Raw genomic sequence first — 14,213 nt, forward strand, 5'->3', positions numbered from 1 at the left:
TCTCAGCGTGTCTGATTCTCAGCACACTCAGTTTGGCAGCTATATCTAACCCCAGCAGTAACAGCCCTTGGTCCCTGTGGGGAAGCAGACGGTGCCCGGATTCTCATGGTGCACCCGGTTCTGAATCCCCTCGAGCAGCTCTCCCCTGCGGATGTGCGAGCCGAACGAGCGAAGAGCTGGGTAGACATTCCCCCTGTCTGAACGGAAAGCCCCTGGCCACTGAAATACACTCCAGTGTTTCCAGGAGCAGTTCAAGGAGAAATGATGGTTCTGTTCAAAACTCCTTCCCACTACGGGTTCCTGCCAACTCATGTTCAGTGTCCTCTGCCACCCTGCGGATATGGGGTGCAGGGGGAGGGGCAGACAAAGGAGGTAACAGGGTATCCTGGTTATTCCTTTACTCCTTTTGAAACCATTCTACACGCCGGACACTGTCCCCCCATTTCTCCCGCGTTCACAGGTTACTGTACAATTGAGTGCAGTCTTTGTGGTTTGTTGATTCCTGCGATGATCCCATTTGAGATTTACATATAAACATCGACAGCAGCTTTTCACACATTCGTTGCAGGTCTGTCTTTGCTCTCCTGGTTCAAATCTGCAGAGTAGACTGAAGCAAGACCTAGTAGTGAAGCTTCTATTCCTCCCCGTAGATTCCCGTGAATGTCTATGTGGACTGTCTTGTGACCTTTAAAATGTCCAGTTGTGATGGATGTTCTTACATCCAGGATACAAAGGGACGTGTTTCCCGGGGGACTCTAACTGTGCTTGCAAATATTGGGAGCACGTGGTGTTTATGTGCACTCCAAACATGCTTTTGTGCATGCAGTTGCTCATCTTCCATAGGCTGATGCACTTTTGGGGGCACAGACAGATGCACTCAACTTCTGCATGTGCAACTAAGGCAACTTGCTGCAAATTTGAGCCAAAGTATGTTCTTTGTGTGAGGCCACTAATTAACCTTAGAGAGGAGACGAACCTTCGGCTGGTCCCTGGGGTGCTCTAATGTTTATCTGCAGGTGTCAGCCTGATAAATAGACGTGGATTCTGCTCTGTGCGTGTTTGCTGGTGGGACCAGGAGCTGGATGGTTAGACTGGACCTGCTCCTGCCTGCTGGGTCCAGGCCCGTGGCCTGCTGTGGAGCAGTAGTGAAGCTTCTCTCACATCCAGAACTGTCTGGATTCTGAGTGGTTATTTTACAAGAAGCTGCTTCTTTGCACCTTCCTCGCTCAGCTCCGTGGGGCAGGCGTCTAGCGTGGCTCCTCTTTCACAGCTGGTAAATGTAGATGGTCTCCTCCTTCAGGGGACCCCCGAGTGAAATAGGACTCCCAACCGAGAGCGAAATCTGGCTCCCCATGGAGATGGCCCCTATGTTGAGCCTGCGCATGTGCGGCTTTACCGCGGCGTGCACTCGCTGGTGCCTCATGAGGTGCGTTTTCTTGCTGAAGCGCTTCCCGCAGAGGTCGCAGGGGAAGGGCCTCTCCCCGGTGTGGATCCTGCAGTGCGTGATGAGGTGCGTCCTCTGGTTGAAGCTCTTGCCGCACGCGGTGCACGCGTAGGGCCGCTCTCCTGTGTGGATCCTCAGGTGTCGCTTCAGGTCCTGCTTGTGGCTGAATCTCTTCTCACACTCCGTGCAGGCGTAGGGCCGGCTGCCCAGGTGGGTCTTCTGGTGGGTGATGAGGATGGACTTCTGGCTGAAGGCCTTGCCGCACTGGGCGCAGGGGAAGGGCCGCTCTCCGGTGTGGATGCGCTGGTGGGTGTTCAGGTGGGTTTTCTGGCTGAAGCTCTTCCCGCACTCGGTGCAGACGAACGGCTTCTTCCCCGCGTGGATCTTCTGGTGGGTGAGGAGGTTCTTCTTCCAGGTGAAGCTCTTCCCGCACTCGGTGCAGGCGTAGTGGGTCACGTCCCCGGAGTGGATCAGCTGGTGGGTGAGGAGGTTCTTCTTGCAGCTGAAGCCTTTGTCGCACTGGGTGCAGCTGAAGGGCCGCTCCCCTGTGTGGATTTGCTGGTGCCTCATCAGGTGGGTTTTCTTGCTGAACCCTTTCCCGCATTCGCTGCACAGGAACGGCCTCTCGCCCGTGTGGATCCTGAAGTGGGTAACGAGGTGAGTCTTCTGGCTGAAGCTCTTCCCGCATTCGCTGCAGGCGAAGGGTCTCTCTCCGGTGTGGATCCGGTGGTGCCTTATGAGGTCCTGCTTGTGGCCGAAGCTCCTCTGGCATACGGTGCAGGTGTAGGATCGCCTCTCGAGGTGAGTCTTCTGGTGCATGCTGAGCATGGACTTCTGGCAGAAGCTCCTGTCGCAGTGAGGGCAGTTGTACAGTCTCTTCTCCTCATGGGTCTTCTGGTGCGTGACGAGGTATTTCTTCCAGCTGAAGCTCTTCCCACACTGGGTGCAGCTGAAGGGTCGCTCCCCCGTGTGGATACGTTGGTGGGTGATGAGATTCTTCTTCCAACTGAAGTTTTTCCCACACTCGGTGCACGTGAACGGCCGTTCCCCCGTGTGGATCTGCTGGTGCCTGGCGAGATCTTGCTTGTGGCTGAAGTTCTTCTGGCATACAGAGCAGGGGAACAGCCGGGTTCTCAAGTGAGTCCTCTGGTGCCGCATCAGGTGGGTTTTCTTCCTGAAGTTTTTCCCGCACTCGGTGCACGGAAACGGCCTCTCGCCCGTGTGGATTCGGAAGTGTGTTATAAGGTGCGTTTTCTGGACGAAGCTCCTCCCGCATTCGGTGCACTGATAGGGTCTCTCTCCCGTGTGGATACGGTAGTGCCGTATCAGGTCTTGTTTGTGATTGAAGCCCTTCTTGCATTCCGTGCAGATGTACGGCCTCACTCCCATGTGGGTTTTCTCATGAGTCACGAGAAGGGACATCGGCCCAAAGCCGCTGCCACAACCAGTCCAGTTAAAAGGAGCTTCCAGAGGGAGCTTTCCCTGGTGTGGTTCCAGGCCAACCTGATCCGCAAAGTTGTCTTCGTATTCCATGCACACGTAAGGCATTTCTCTCTTCAGGTGTTCTTGGAAAAGTGCAAAATTCTTCATGCTGCCAAAGCTGGATTGTTCAGCCTCAGTCTCTAGAGAGCTCCTCAGCTGCCTTTGTGATTTGCATGGGATCGTGCAGACATTCCCCCAGTCTGAATTCACGGTCACATTCTCTTGGCAAGTTTCTGATGATTGGTCCGGTACCTCCAGTTTTACAGCGGAGGTCTCATGGGTCGCTTCAGTGGGGCTCACCAGCTGCCTTCCTGATTTGCAAGGGATCCTGAAGACGCTGTCCCAATCTGAAGACTCAAGAATAGTGTCTTTGGACTGTTCAGGTGAGTCTAATTTCACAGTAAGGTTCTCATTCTCTGCTCCAGTGGGGCTCATCTGCTGCCTTTCTGGTTTGCACTGGATCCTGTAGGTGTCTGAAGATGTGGAAAGATCTTCTTCAGACTTTTCTGATGAGGACTCCCTTGGCTCTAATTTTATAGTTACCTTCTCATGCTTGGCTCCTGCATGGTCCATCTGTTGCCTTTGCGGTTTGCACTGGATCTCGTAGGCGTTTCTCCAGTCTGGAGACAAGGAGAGATTCTCTTCTGATCTCTCTGGTACCGGGTCAGGTGGTTCTGATTTTATAGTAAAGTTCTCATCATCTACAACACAGAGACGAGAGTTCAGAACATTATTGCAAGGGAAGGTAAAACTTGTAATATCAACGCTTTCTGATTTCCAGTGTAATCCCATGAAGGTGTGTCTCACAGCAGCACTGGTCATAGGCCCCTTGTACCACCTCCATGTCTACAGATACAAGGTTTAAAAGATTTGAAACTTTTGTAGGAAGTCATCATGCCAACAGGATGTTGCCTCCATGTTAGGATCTCAAAGCATTTTACGGGCATTATCTAGTCCCCCAAACCCATGCTGTGAGATAGGCAGGTAGCAGTACTGGTATCATACCCGTTTTACAGAGTGGCTCACTGAGGCACAGTGAGATCAAGAGGTCACACAATAGGTTAGTGACAGAAAGCTGGGAACACAACTCTGGAGACCTTTCTCCCACTATACATGCTGCTTCCGTCCTTTCTATGATTTATTAGAATTTGCTGGTTACAGATAAAATTGCTCACATGATCGTCTTTACTATTTTAATCCTAGGTGGCATGTATGAAATATAGATTAAAAAAAATGCTGTCAGGTCACACCAGTTTGCAATGAGCCCAAGGGTCGTACCGCTGTTTACTTATGAAGATTAAGATGAGGGTCACATACAGCAGAACCTCAGCGTTACGCACCCCTCAGGAATGCAGGTAGTTCGTAACTGAAATGTTCGTAACTCTGAACAGAACATCAGGGTGGTTCTTTCAAAAGTTTACAACTGAACATTGACTTAATGCAGCTTTGAAACTTTACAGTGAAGAAGAAAAATGCTGCTTTTAACCATCTTAATTTAAATAAAACAAGCAGAGAAACAGTTTTCTTGCCTTGTCAAATCTTGTCTTTTAAACTTTCCCTTTATTTTTTTAGTAGTTGATGTTTAACACAGGACTGTACTATCTTTGGTGGGGTTTTATTTATGTCTCTGCTGCTGCCTGATTGTGCACTTCCAGTTCCAAATAAGGTGTGTGGTTGACCAGTCAGTTCGTAACTGGTGTTGGTAACTCTGAGATTCTACTGTATTGTAAAAATTATCCTGAATTCCAAACATTTTCACAGAAAAGATTGAGTAGGAAAATCCACACCAGAACGTGTGATCTCAATCATGTGCTATTCTTGATTTTTTATTTGCTGTTCTCCCACTCAGGAAGCACACACAATATCATGTGTCTTAATTTGCCCAACCAGACACAGGGCCGGCTCCAGGCACCAGCTCAGCAAGCAGGTGCTTGGGGCGGCCAAGGGGAAGGGGGAGGCACGTCCGGCTCTTTGGCGGTGGGTCCCTCTCGGAGGGAAGGTAAGGGGGGAAGGGCCGCTGTGCCGCTGGAGAAGAAAGCAGCGTGGTGGAGCTGCCGCCGATTGCGATCGCGGCTTTTTTTTTATGTTTTTAAAATTTTTTTTGCTGTGTGGGGTGGCAAAAACCCTGGCGCCAGCCCTGACCACACAGCACTATAAGCAGCACTAATAATGAATAGAAATCATCAAAACAAACAGTTTGCAAACAGCCAACAGCCTGAAAATGACAGGCCCCCACTGCCCAGAGAATAATGAACCATTTGAAGAAATGGAGGATGGATTTGAGAGCGAGATTAACTGACCAAGTGCTAAATTTGTAGCAAAAAATTCAACAAGCTCTAGGTGAACAAAATCTTTGAACGGCATTTGAGAGCCCAGCCCACCAAGATGTGACAACTAAGAGGTAAAAACCTGAAGCTTGGAAGAGAAACCCTGTAACTGAAGAGCTTATGGAATGTTGGCTTCATTCCTTTTCTGCCCCGTCTGCATCCGCCAAGAAAGAACCAGAGGAGCAGCCCTCAAAGCTTCGTGTTTAAATGCAGCTCCTCCCTAGGAAGCTGTGAGCCCATTTCCGCGGGCTAGGGCCGGCTGGGCCTACACCTGAGCCTTTCTGGAGTAGATCTGATCCCTCACCTGTGAAGCAGCTTTGCCGAGTCCCCTTTTCCTCTGCGTCGCTCCATTCCCTGGGACGTGGCGGCTCCTCCCTTCGCTCGGTCCGCGGCGGGAGGTGATGTTTCGTAACAGAATGACCTGCTGAGAGCGCAAGGCAGACCCAGTTAGTTTCCTTTTGCATCTCCCAGGCTTCAGAGTCTTCTGTGGCCCCTTGACATGGTCCCCTCCTCCTAGTGAATGTGCCCCCTGGCAAGGGGAAAACTCCCCTCCGAGGGAGGGTCTTGCTTCTGCAAGCCCCACTCTTCCTACTCCCTCCCACGGGCAGGTTTCCCTGCTCCACTGCCCTCAGGAGGGTTCCCCGCTTTGGGTGTGTGTCCCCCATCCCATTGAGGGAGCATCTCTCCACTCGGCCCAGTCCTCCTCATCCCCCAGGGGCCTCCCTCCAGCTGGGGCTACCCGCCTGGAACACAGAGACTGGGCCTAGCGAGCCTCTCCCCCCGCACAGCTCTCCCACCATGGAGAGCCGGCCTAGCAGGCTGCCCCCCCCCCCCCCGGACTGGACACAGAGATACAGCCCTCTGCATAGCATAGGGGTATCCATCGCGCTGCCCTGCATCCTTCAGGGCTGGTACCCTAGACAGCCAGTGCCATGGCAACCACTTGGGAGACAGTGCCCTAAATCGGAGGGAAACCAGGAGTCTGGGTGGGCACCGTCTGCTGCTCCCGGGCCTCCCCACCCCTCTCACCAGGAAGAGAAGCGGGTGAGATGGTGCCATCTCCTTCCAGGCCTCACGCGGCAACGGGACTCAACGGGGAGGGGGCGTCTCGCCTGGACTGCCGCAGCCCGGGGCCTACCCTGGCTGGCAACGTGCTCCATGGCGTGGGAATATAGTGGCCCCACATAGGGGGACTGGCCGGCGCTGGGCAACATGCCTGCCAGGTCACTGGTGTGGATGTGGCCTGGGCCAGTGGTGCACAGACGCCGCTGTGTGGGTGGGCTGCAGGGTCTCTTTCCGGTACCTAATGGCGCCCCTGTTATGAAATCCACCATCCGTCAGCAACCCCCACCCATCTCATGAGAGAGGCCAAGGCGTGAGTGGGCGCTGGAGACGCGACTCCCCTCTCACCCTTAGGGCCTAGACTGAGAAAAAAGGGTGAATTTAAATTGTGCTAGTCCCTAGGGCTAACCCCAGCCAGGGACCCTGGGTTTTACAGGGAGAAACTGCGTCTTTGCTAGGTCCTAAGTGAGGTTCACCTAACAATGACCCGCTCTAAACCGGTGCAGACGGGCAGGGGTGGTGGTGGGGACCTGGCATTGCTGCAGTCCAGGCTGGACCTGCTCTGAGGATAAACAGGGGCTTTTAATCCCTCGTGTTGTCTCCCTCCCGGTTCATTGCCCTGTAGGATCCCACATCACCACCCGCCCCTCTGCCACGTAGAATGTTCTACTGCTGGATTCCACTGAGAATTGTCCCAGTCGCAGCGTGTGTGGACCAAGGGACAGTCACCCCTGACGTCAGTGATCAGAACAGCCCTGGTCTGACAGGGTGCTGGGCACAGGCCAGCTGGGCCTACACCCTCTGTCCCGCCAGCTCCCATTCGGGGGAATACGTTAGAGCTGGCTGGAGATAACCTGGCCCTACCTGGGGAAGCAGAGATTAATCTGGGCTGTATAAAAGCCTGGGGCAGGAAGGGAAAAGGCAGGGAACGGGAGCAGGGAGGTAGCGATTCCCTCCTGCCCGCAGAGGGTGACGGGCCAACTGTACGCGGTGAAACGGGTGGGAACAAGCCTGCAAATAAACGGCACCGCTGGTTACTACCCCCAGGGTCTCCGAGTGACTTTGTGGACCAGCAGAGGCAGGTGCCAAGGGGGCCCTGCCACTCTCTGCTCCACCCGGTGTCAGTGGAGCTGTGCCTGCCTCCGCCAGCTCTGAATTTAAGCACTATGTGTGTAAGGGTTTTATCTTGCAAACAACTTACTCCAGGGAGTAGTGCTTACTGCCGTGAGTCAGTCCACTGCTGTCACGGGAGTAAGCACCACGCGTGGTCCGAAACGTCTGAAAGCTCACGACCCCGGATTTGATATGTGGAAAAATAACACGCAGGAAGCCCCCGGCTCTCGGGCTGGGAGGGGGAGTGCAGCCCCACCCCATCCAGGCAGCAGCCTGCTGCTCTCCTCTCCCTCCCGCTCCCGGACTGCTGGGAACTCCTTGCGCACTGTCCCCGCTGCTGTCCTGCCCTGGCCCACACGCCTGACCGGCCCCAGCACCGTGTATTTCATACCCTCCGGAGCCTGCAGGAGCTAGCGGCTCTGAGCGGGGGGAGGAAGCACCCGGTGCCCTGGTCTACTCCTGCACTGCACTGCCGTGGGCTTCTCCGGAGACGTAGCCAGCCAGGTCCTGCCCCGACCTCGGGTGAGCCGCTGGCTCTGCTTGCTGAGTTACCTTTGCCCCAGCTGGGCGGGAGTTTGGGGGTGGGCTGTTATGTGACTCCCGTGGAGAAGGGGTGCAGCAAAAGGGAGGGTACCTCCGCTCTACAGCAAGGCAAAGGAATATTTAAGAGAATATTTGTTCAGGTGGACGGTGGTGAGTTTCTTGGCTGCCGCAGGAGAGCGAGCACTGGAATGAATGAATGCATGAATGACTAGGCATTTCTATTGCACGCGTCACCTAGAGCGATGATGATTTGCAGAAACAAAGTTGCAAACCAAACCCGCTAGGAGGGCATTTTTCAGAAAAATGTATTGAGGAGGGATAAGCCACAAGCCAGCAGTTAAGAGCACAAGGACGACCATCCTGGGTCAGACCAATGGTCCCTCTAGCCCAGTGTCCTGTCGTCCGTCAATGGCTCCCCAGAACTTCAGGGAACTGTGAAGAACAGGGCAGCTGGAGTGATCCACCCATCTTCTGGCAAACAGAGGCTAGGGACACTTCAGAGCATGGTTTTGCATCTGTGCCCATCCTGGCTAATAGCCATTGATGGACCTTCACAAAGCCCTGGGTGGGGTGATTTAGTTGGGGTTGGTCCTGCTTTGAGCAGGGGGTGGGACTAGATACCTCCTGAGGTGCCTCCTAATCCTGATATTCTGTGATTCTATGACCTGTTCTCTATGAACTTATCTAGTTCTTTTTTTTAACCCAGTTATACTTTTGGCCTTCACAACATCCCCCGGCAATGAATTCCACAGGTTAATTGTGCATCGTGTGAAAAAGTACTTCTTGGTTGTATTAAACGTGCTGCCTATTAATTGTATTGGGTGATCCCTGGTTTCTGTAGTGTGGGAAAGGGCAAATAACGCTTTTTTCCACACCAGTCATGATTTTGTAGCCCTCTATCATATCCCCACGAGTCGGCTCTTCTCTGAGATGACAGCCCTAATCTTTTTAGTCTCTCCTCACATGGAAGCTGTTCCATACCCATGATCATCTTTGTTGCCCTTCTCTGAACCTTTTCCAGCTCCTCTGTATCCTTTCTGAGATGGGGTGACCAGAATTGGTCATACTATAGCACAGTGGTCCCCCACCTTTTTCGTCTGGCGGGCGCCGGATGACGAACCACTGAGGACAGTGGCTGGCGGACAAGCATACACCGAGAAGGAGCAGCATTTTGGTGGCGATGCCTCTGGATGACTCTGCTTCTCGGTGGCATTTCGGCGGATGCTCATCCGCCGGCCAGTACGTGGGCGCACTGCGTTAGGGACCACTGGTATAGGAAGTGTGGGAGCACCAGGGACTTACATAATGGTATGTGAAATGTTCTGCCTTATTTTCTATTCCTTCCCGAATGGTCCCTAACAATCTGCTAGCCTTTCAGACCATTGCTGCACATTGAGCTGAACTATCTATGGTGACTCCAAGATCTCTCTAAGTGGTAACAGCTAACTGAGAACCATAATTATAAATGTGTCGTCGGGATTATTTTTTCCCGGTGTGTGTTACTCTGCACCTATCAAGGTTGAATTTCACCTGCCATGTTGTTGCCCCGTCACCCGCTTTGTGAGGTCCCTTTGTAGCTCTTCACAGTCTGCTTTGAACTTCACTGTCTTGAATCACTTTGTATCATCTGCAAACTTTGCCATTTCACTGTTCACCCCATTTTCAGATGAGTGGGTCAGAGCTGAGGCATGTTACTGCCTTGTTTCCATTCATGGAGCATGATTCTGCTCTCACTTAAACCAGATTTACAGTGGTGAATCTCCATGGACCTCACTGGAGTTACTCCAGAATTATATTAGCGTAACTGAGCTCAGAATCAGGCTCACGGCGTTACCATCATGGAGAAAGGGCCAGATGTTTAAAGGTATCCAGATGCCTAAAGATGCAGGTAGGCACCTAGTGGATTTCACAATCACCCACGGGCTTAACTCCCATTGAAATCAAACCCTTAAAAATGTGGTCCATCCTGCTAAACTGAAGTCACCCCAGACATACCCAGAACCAGGCTATCCATAAAGCAAAGGCAAAATGATTGTTGATTTTTACCCATTGAGATCAGAAGCTCATAGTTCTCCCTCATGACGTCTCGGTAAAGCTCTCTCTGCCATTCTTCCAAAATCGCCCACTCCTCCGGGGAGAAATAGACACTGACATCCTCAAACGTTACCAGCCTCTGAAACACAAACAGCGACCCGCTCAGTGCCCGCCTGGAACAGGAAGGGCTAATGGTATTGGTGGTGTGTGTGTGTGTGTGTGCGCGGGCCGGGGGTTAACAGTGTGTTAAGTGGGAAGCAGGTGAACAAATTCCGGGAACCCGAGGGTTTGTAATGGGATTGTGAGACTGCTTGGTTCTGGAAACCTTGTTTGGCACTTACCTTCCTGAAAACGGCACTTTTGCCCTTCAGCTAGCTACAGGCATATGCCTTGTCTTGTGGGTGCAAATACAGCACTGCTTATCTCCAATACATGGCATTGCCTTGCCGGGGAACGGTTTGTCTGCAGGGATCGTTACTTTGAGCTCCTCCAAAGAACAGGCCCAGCCTTTGCAGAGCAGTAACACATTTCGGTGACCATAACCATAGGTTATTTTTCTAATTCTCTTCCCAAGTACAATAGCTATGAATGCTGCAGAACCTACGAGCCAAACCCCTTCCAAAGCGGAGGGGCTGGATATGGATCCCCAGCTCCAAAGCTCACCCTATGGTTTTGATTCTAGGCTGGATTCTAAACCTGGCAGGGTCTTAGTTTCCTGTTCTGGCTAAGCTGAAGCAGAAACCTGTTCTCATGTGATTTTGGCCTCATGTGGCACAAACCTTGTGAGAGCAGATGCTCTCGTGAGGTCTCTGCCGTTCGGGGATGAAATCTCACAGGAACAGCCGAGCTCTGTGCTGCTGATTAGAAACCCCTAGTCCTGGTTCAGCCTCTAACCTGCGCTCCAGTCTAAGGGCAGGTCTTCACTACCTGCCGGATCGGCGGTGATCGATCTATCGGGGGTTGATTTATTGCTTCTAGTGAAGACGCGATAAAATCGATCCCCGATTGTGCTCCCCATTGACTCCGGAGCTCCAGCTCATGAGAGGCGGAAGCGGAGTCGACAGGGGAGCGGCAGCGGTCGACTCACCGCCGTCCTCACGGCTAAGATGCGCCGACTTCAGCTCCGCTATTCGTTATTCGCGTAGCTGAAGTTGTGTATCTTAGGTCGACCCCCCCACTAGTGTAGACCTGGGCTAAGACTAATCTAGATGATCCCCTTCCATGCCCCATCTCTAAAACGAGGTTCTTCAGCCTGAGTGCACTTCTCAACCATCCCAGGCTGCGTTTTCAAATGGAACATGCAGCTGCTGACAGCTACAAAACCTCCCCGGCTCTATAGAGAGATGTGGCGCTGCAGGACAGACCCCTCAGATGTGAGAGCCCGGCACCGCTGTACTGTGCAGGGCAGATGGGGCAGCTCGAAGTGTCTATTCCCTGCTCCTAGGCAGCGTTGGTCTAAAAGCTCTGCTCCAGGAATTATCCGGGGGCTGTTCTCTGGCCTGTGTTGCACAGGAGGTCAGACGAGATGATTTCAATGAACGGTCCCGCCTGGCATTGGAATCTATGATGTTATAGTGGAGCCCAGCACAGAGAGGCCTTTTACCCTTTCCTTAGCCACTGCTCCAGTAGAACAAACTCCAAGTCTCCACCCGTGTGTTTAGAAACCCGCAGGCTGCAGCTTGGGTGACCAGATGTCCCGATTTTATAGGGACAGTCCCTGTATTCAGGGCTTTGTCTTAGACACCCCCCATCCCTGTCCCGATTTTTCCACTTGCTGTCTGGTCCCCCTAGCTGCAGCCTGACTGGTCGGCTCCGGTTGAGTATCCGGACACAGAGACACATTCTGCTCTCGGTGTAAATCTGGAGCCACTGCACTTAATTCAGTAGAGCTGCTCTGGATTGACACCAGCCTCACTGAGACCCCAGTCTGCTTCGTGACAGATTCTCCGGTGTATTTATAACTGATCTGCAAACCCGATGTTCGGGGTGAATGTCCTACCTGAGCGGCGATCTCCTCGGCCATTCCCCTCTGGTGCTGGATGCCCCGGGTGTGGACGGGCTCTCTCGGCTGGAACTCAGCGGAGAATGAGGACTCCGGAGCTGCTCTTTTTTATCAACCAGTATTTAGCGATTCCTATTCCCCCGCCTGGTTTTTCTCTCTTAATGGCTGCCAGTGCAGGGGCACTCTGGTCTGATCTGAGCAGTTACCAGGCAGGCAGTGAAAGAGCAGAGAAAAGAGAAGGGGGAGCTCTGCAGGCAGGACTAGTAGGTTGTTATTGTTTTTTAAAGCAAACCCTGACACGCTCAGGATGCTGAGGAATAAGGCAGCTGCCCACGCAGGTCACATGCGCTGCTGCGTTAGCCCACAGAGCCCCTTCCACTGTAAGGCTTTAACCCCCCCCCCGAGCTGCAGAGCGCCCCTGGGAGCTGTAGTCCGTCCCCGGAAGGTCCCGGAGCTGCCTGGGATCACAGCACAGATTGGGTTTAACCTTAGCCGGGAGGGAGAACTACACTTCCCATCAGCCCACGGAGCCGTCATGCAAACCCTTTGTTTTCTGCATGGCCGCCCTGGCAAAGCTGCCCACACTTGCGGGGCCAGCAAAGCCCCGCCCCTCTGTATTACAAGCCCCGTCCCTCTGCATTACAAGCCCCGCCCCTCTGCATTGCAAACCAGTCTCATTTCGGAATAAGTAACCAGAGACCAGGGGTCTGATCTAGGGGGACCAGACAGCAGGCGTGAAAAATCAGGATGGGGTGGGGGGTATTAGGCGCCTATATAAGACAAAGCCCCAAATATCAGGACTGTCCCTATGAAATCAGGACATCTGGTCACTCTAGTCTGATCCTCCAGCCCTCAATGGAGCCACTTGCATGAGTCGAGTCCTCTGACGTCTAATGTTAGTGAAACGTGGGCATAGAGTTTCAGGGCCACCCTCCAATGTTGGTGGGCACCTTTTAACGGGCACGTACTGTACTGTAGCATTTAGAGAGTGAAGTACGTGCACCCAGACTGAAGTGTGGTGCAAACATTCTGGCCATATTTACTGCCGGTGCGAACATACTTGGGGGAAAAGGGACTTGGTACAGGCTTCTTTACAAACCGAGTGCATTGGTTTTGCTTAGATACTGCGGTGATAGGCATGTTATAAACGCGTGGATACGATTCGATCATGTAAATTGCGGGATGATTCACCACCATTTAGTCCTGTGGATTCTCTATAACTGGTCATTTTAAAACCAGGGTTGGCTGTTTTTCTAAAGAGCTCTGCTCTAGGAATTATTTTGGGGGTAGTTCCCTGGCCTGTGTTATACAGGGAGTCGGACCAAATGATCACAATGGTCCCTTCTGGCCATGGAATCTATAAATACAACATCCAAGCTGCTCTCTAACCGTATCCATACATTTCATCCTCTCTCCCCTCCCTGTGTCAGCTGGCAGAGCTCTGTAGGCACCACAGCAGACGTGAGTTTTCGGAAGGGATTTACAGGCAGAGAGTGATAGCTCGACGGATCTTGCTGGGGAACTTCTACCAGGCGGCACTGAAGAGAGCACGGCTGTGTCTGAGGCTTGATGCTGCGTGGTGGACACAGGGGCGGCTCTAGACATTTCGCTGCCCCAAGCATGGCGTCATGCCACGGGGGGCGCTCTGCCGCTCGCCGGTCCTGCGGCTCCAGTGGACCTCCCGCAGGCGTGCCTGCGGAGGGTCCGCTGGTCGCCCGGCTTCGGTGGAACTGTGGGACCAGCGGACCCTCTGCAGGCACGCCTGCAGGAGGTCCACTGAAGCCGTGGGACCAGCGGACCCTCCGCAGGCATGCCACCGAAGGCTCCCTGCCTGCTGCCCTCCCGGCGACCGGCAGAGCACCCCCCGTGGCATGCCGCCCCAAGCACGCGCTTGGCATGCTGGGGCCTGGAGCTGGCCCTGGTGGACAGCAAACACTGGGTTATTTGGCAGTGCAAAGGTGGGGGGGGGGAGGTAAAATACCAGATCAGGGAGTGTGATGCCAAGTCACGAAGTGCCTTACAGGGAAAGACAAGAAGCGTGTGTTGGCTGCGGTGGAGAAGGGGGAGCCAGTGGCGGGACAGAGGGGGGTTGGATGAAGTCAGGATGACCCGAAGCAGGAGGGTGTTAGCAGCAGTGTTCAGAGGGGGCCAAGAAGGATTGTGAGTTTCCCTAGCCCTTAACGGAAGGCATCGGGGCCAGGTCTGA

At 53.3% G+C, this 14,213-nt stretch overlaps 1 protein-coding gene across 3 annotated transcripts; it reads right to left on the reverse strand.

Moving 5' to 3' along the window:
* Positions 1 to 345: 345 nt before the first annotated feature.
* LOC120397103 (oocyte zinc finger protein XlCOF6-like) lies at positions 346 to 12,371 on the reverse strand. Of its 3 annotated transcripts, none has more exons than XM_039522607.1 (4): positions 12,005 to 12,371; positions 10,018 to 10,144; positions 5,558 to 5,674; positions 346 to 3,627 (listed from the first exon to the last, which is right to left on the reverse strand). In XM_039522607.1, the coding sequence occupies exons 1-4, from the start codon at positions 12,026 to 12,028 to the stop codon at positions 1,265 to 1,267; spliced, it is 2,631 nt and encodes an 876-aa protein (XP_039378541.1). In that variant the 5' UTR covers positions 12,029 to 12,371; the 3' UTR covers positions 346 to 1,264. The 3 variants fall into 3 exon arrangements, with proteins under 3 accessions (XP_039378541.1, XP_039378540.1, XP_039378539.1); XM_039522606.1 differs by having other exon boundaries at positions 5,558 to 5,677; XM_039522605.1 differs by lacking the exons at positions 10,018 to 10,144; positions 12,005 to 12,371 and having other exon boundaries at positions 5,558 to 8,487.
* Positions 12,372 to 14,213: the final 1,842 nt, after the last annotated feature.

This window comes from Mauremys reevesii, linkage group 2 (assembly GCF_016161935.1).
Source record: "Mauremys reevesii isolate NIE-2019 linkage group 2, ASM1616193v1, whole genome shotgun sequence".
NCBI lineage: Eukaryota > Metazoa > Chordata > Testudines > Geoemydidae > Mauremys > Mauremys reevesii.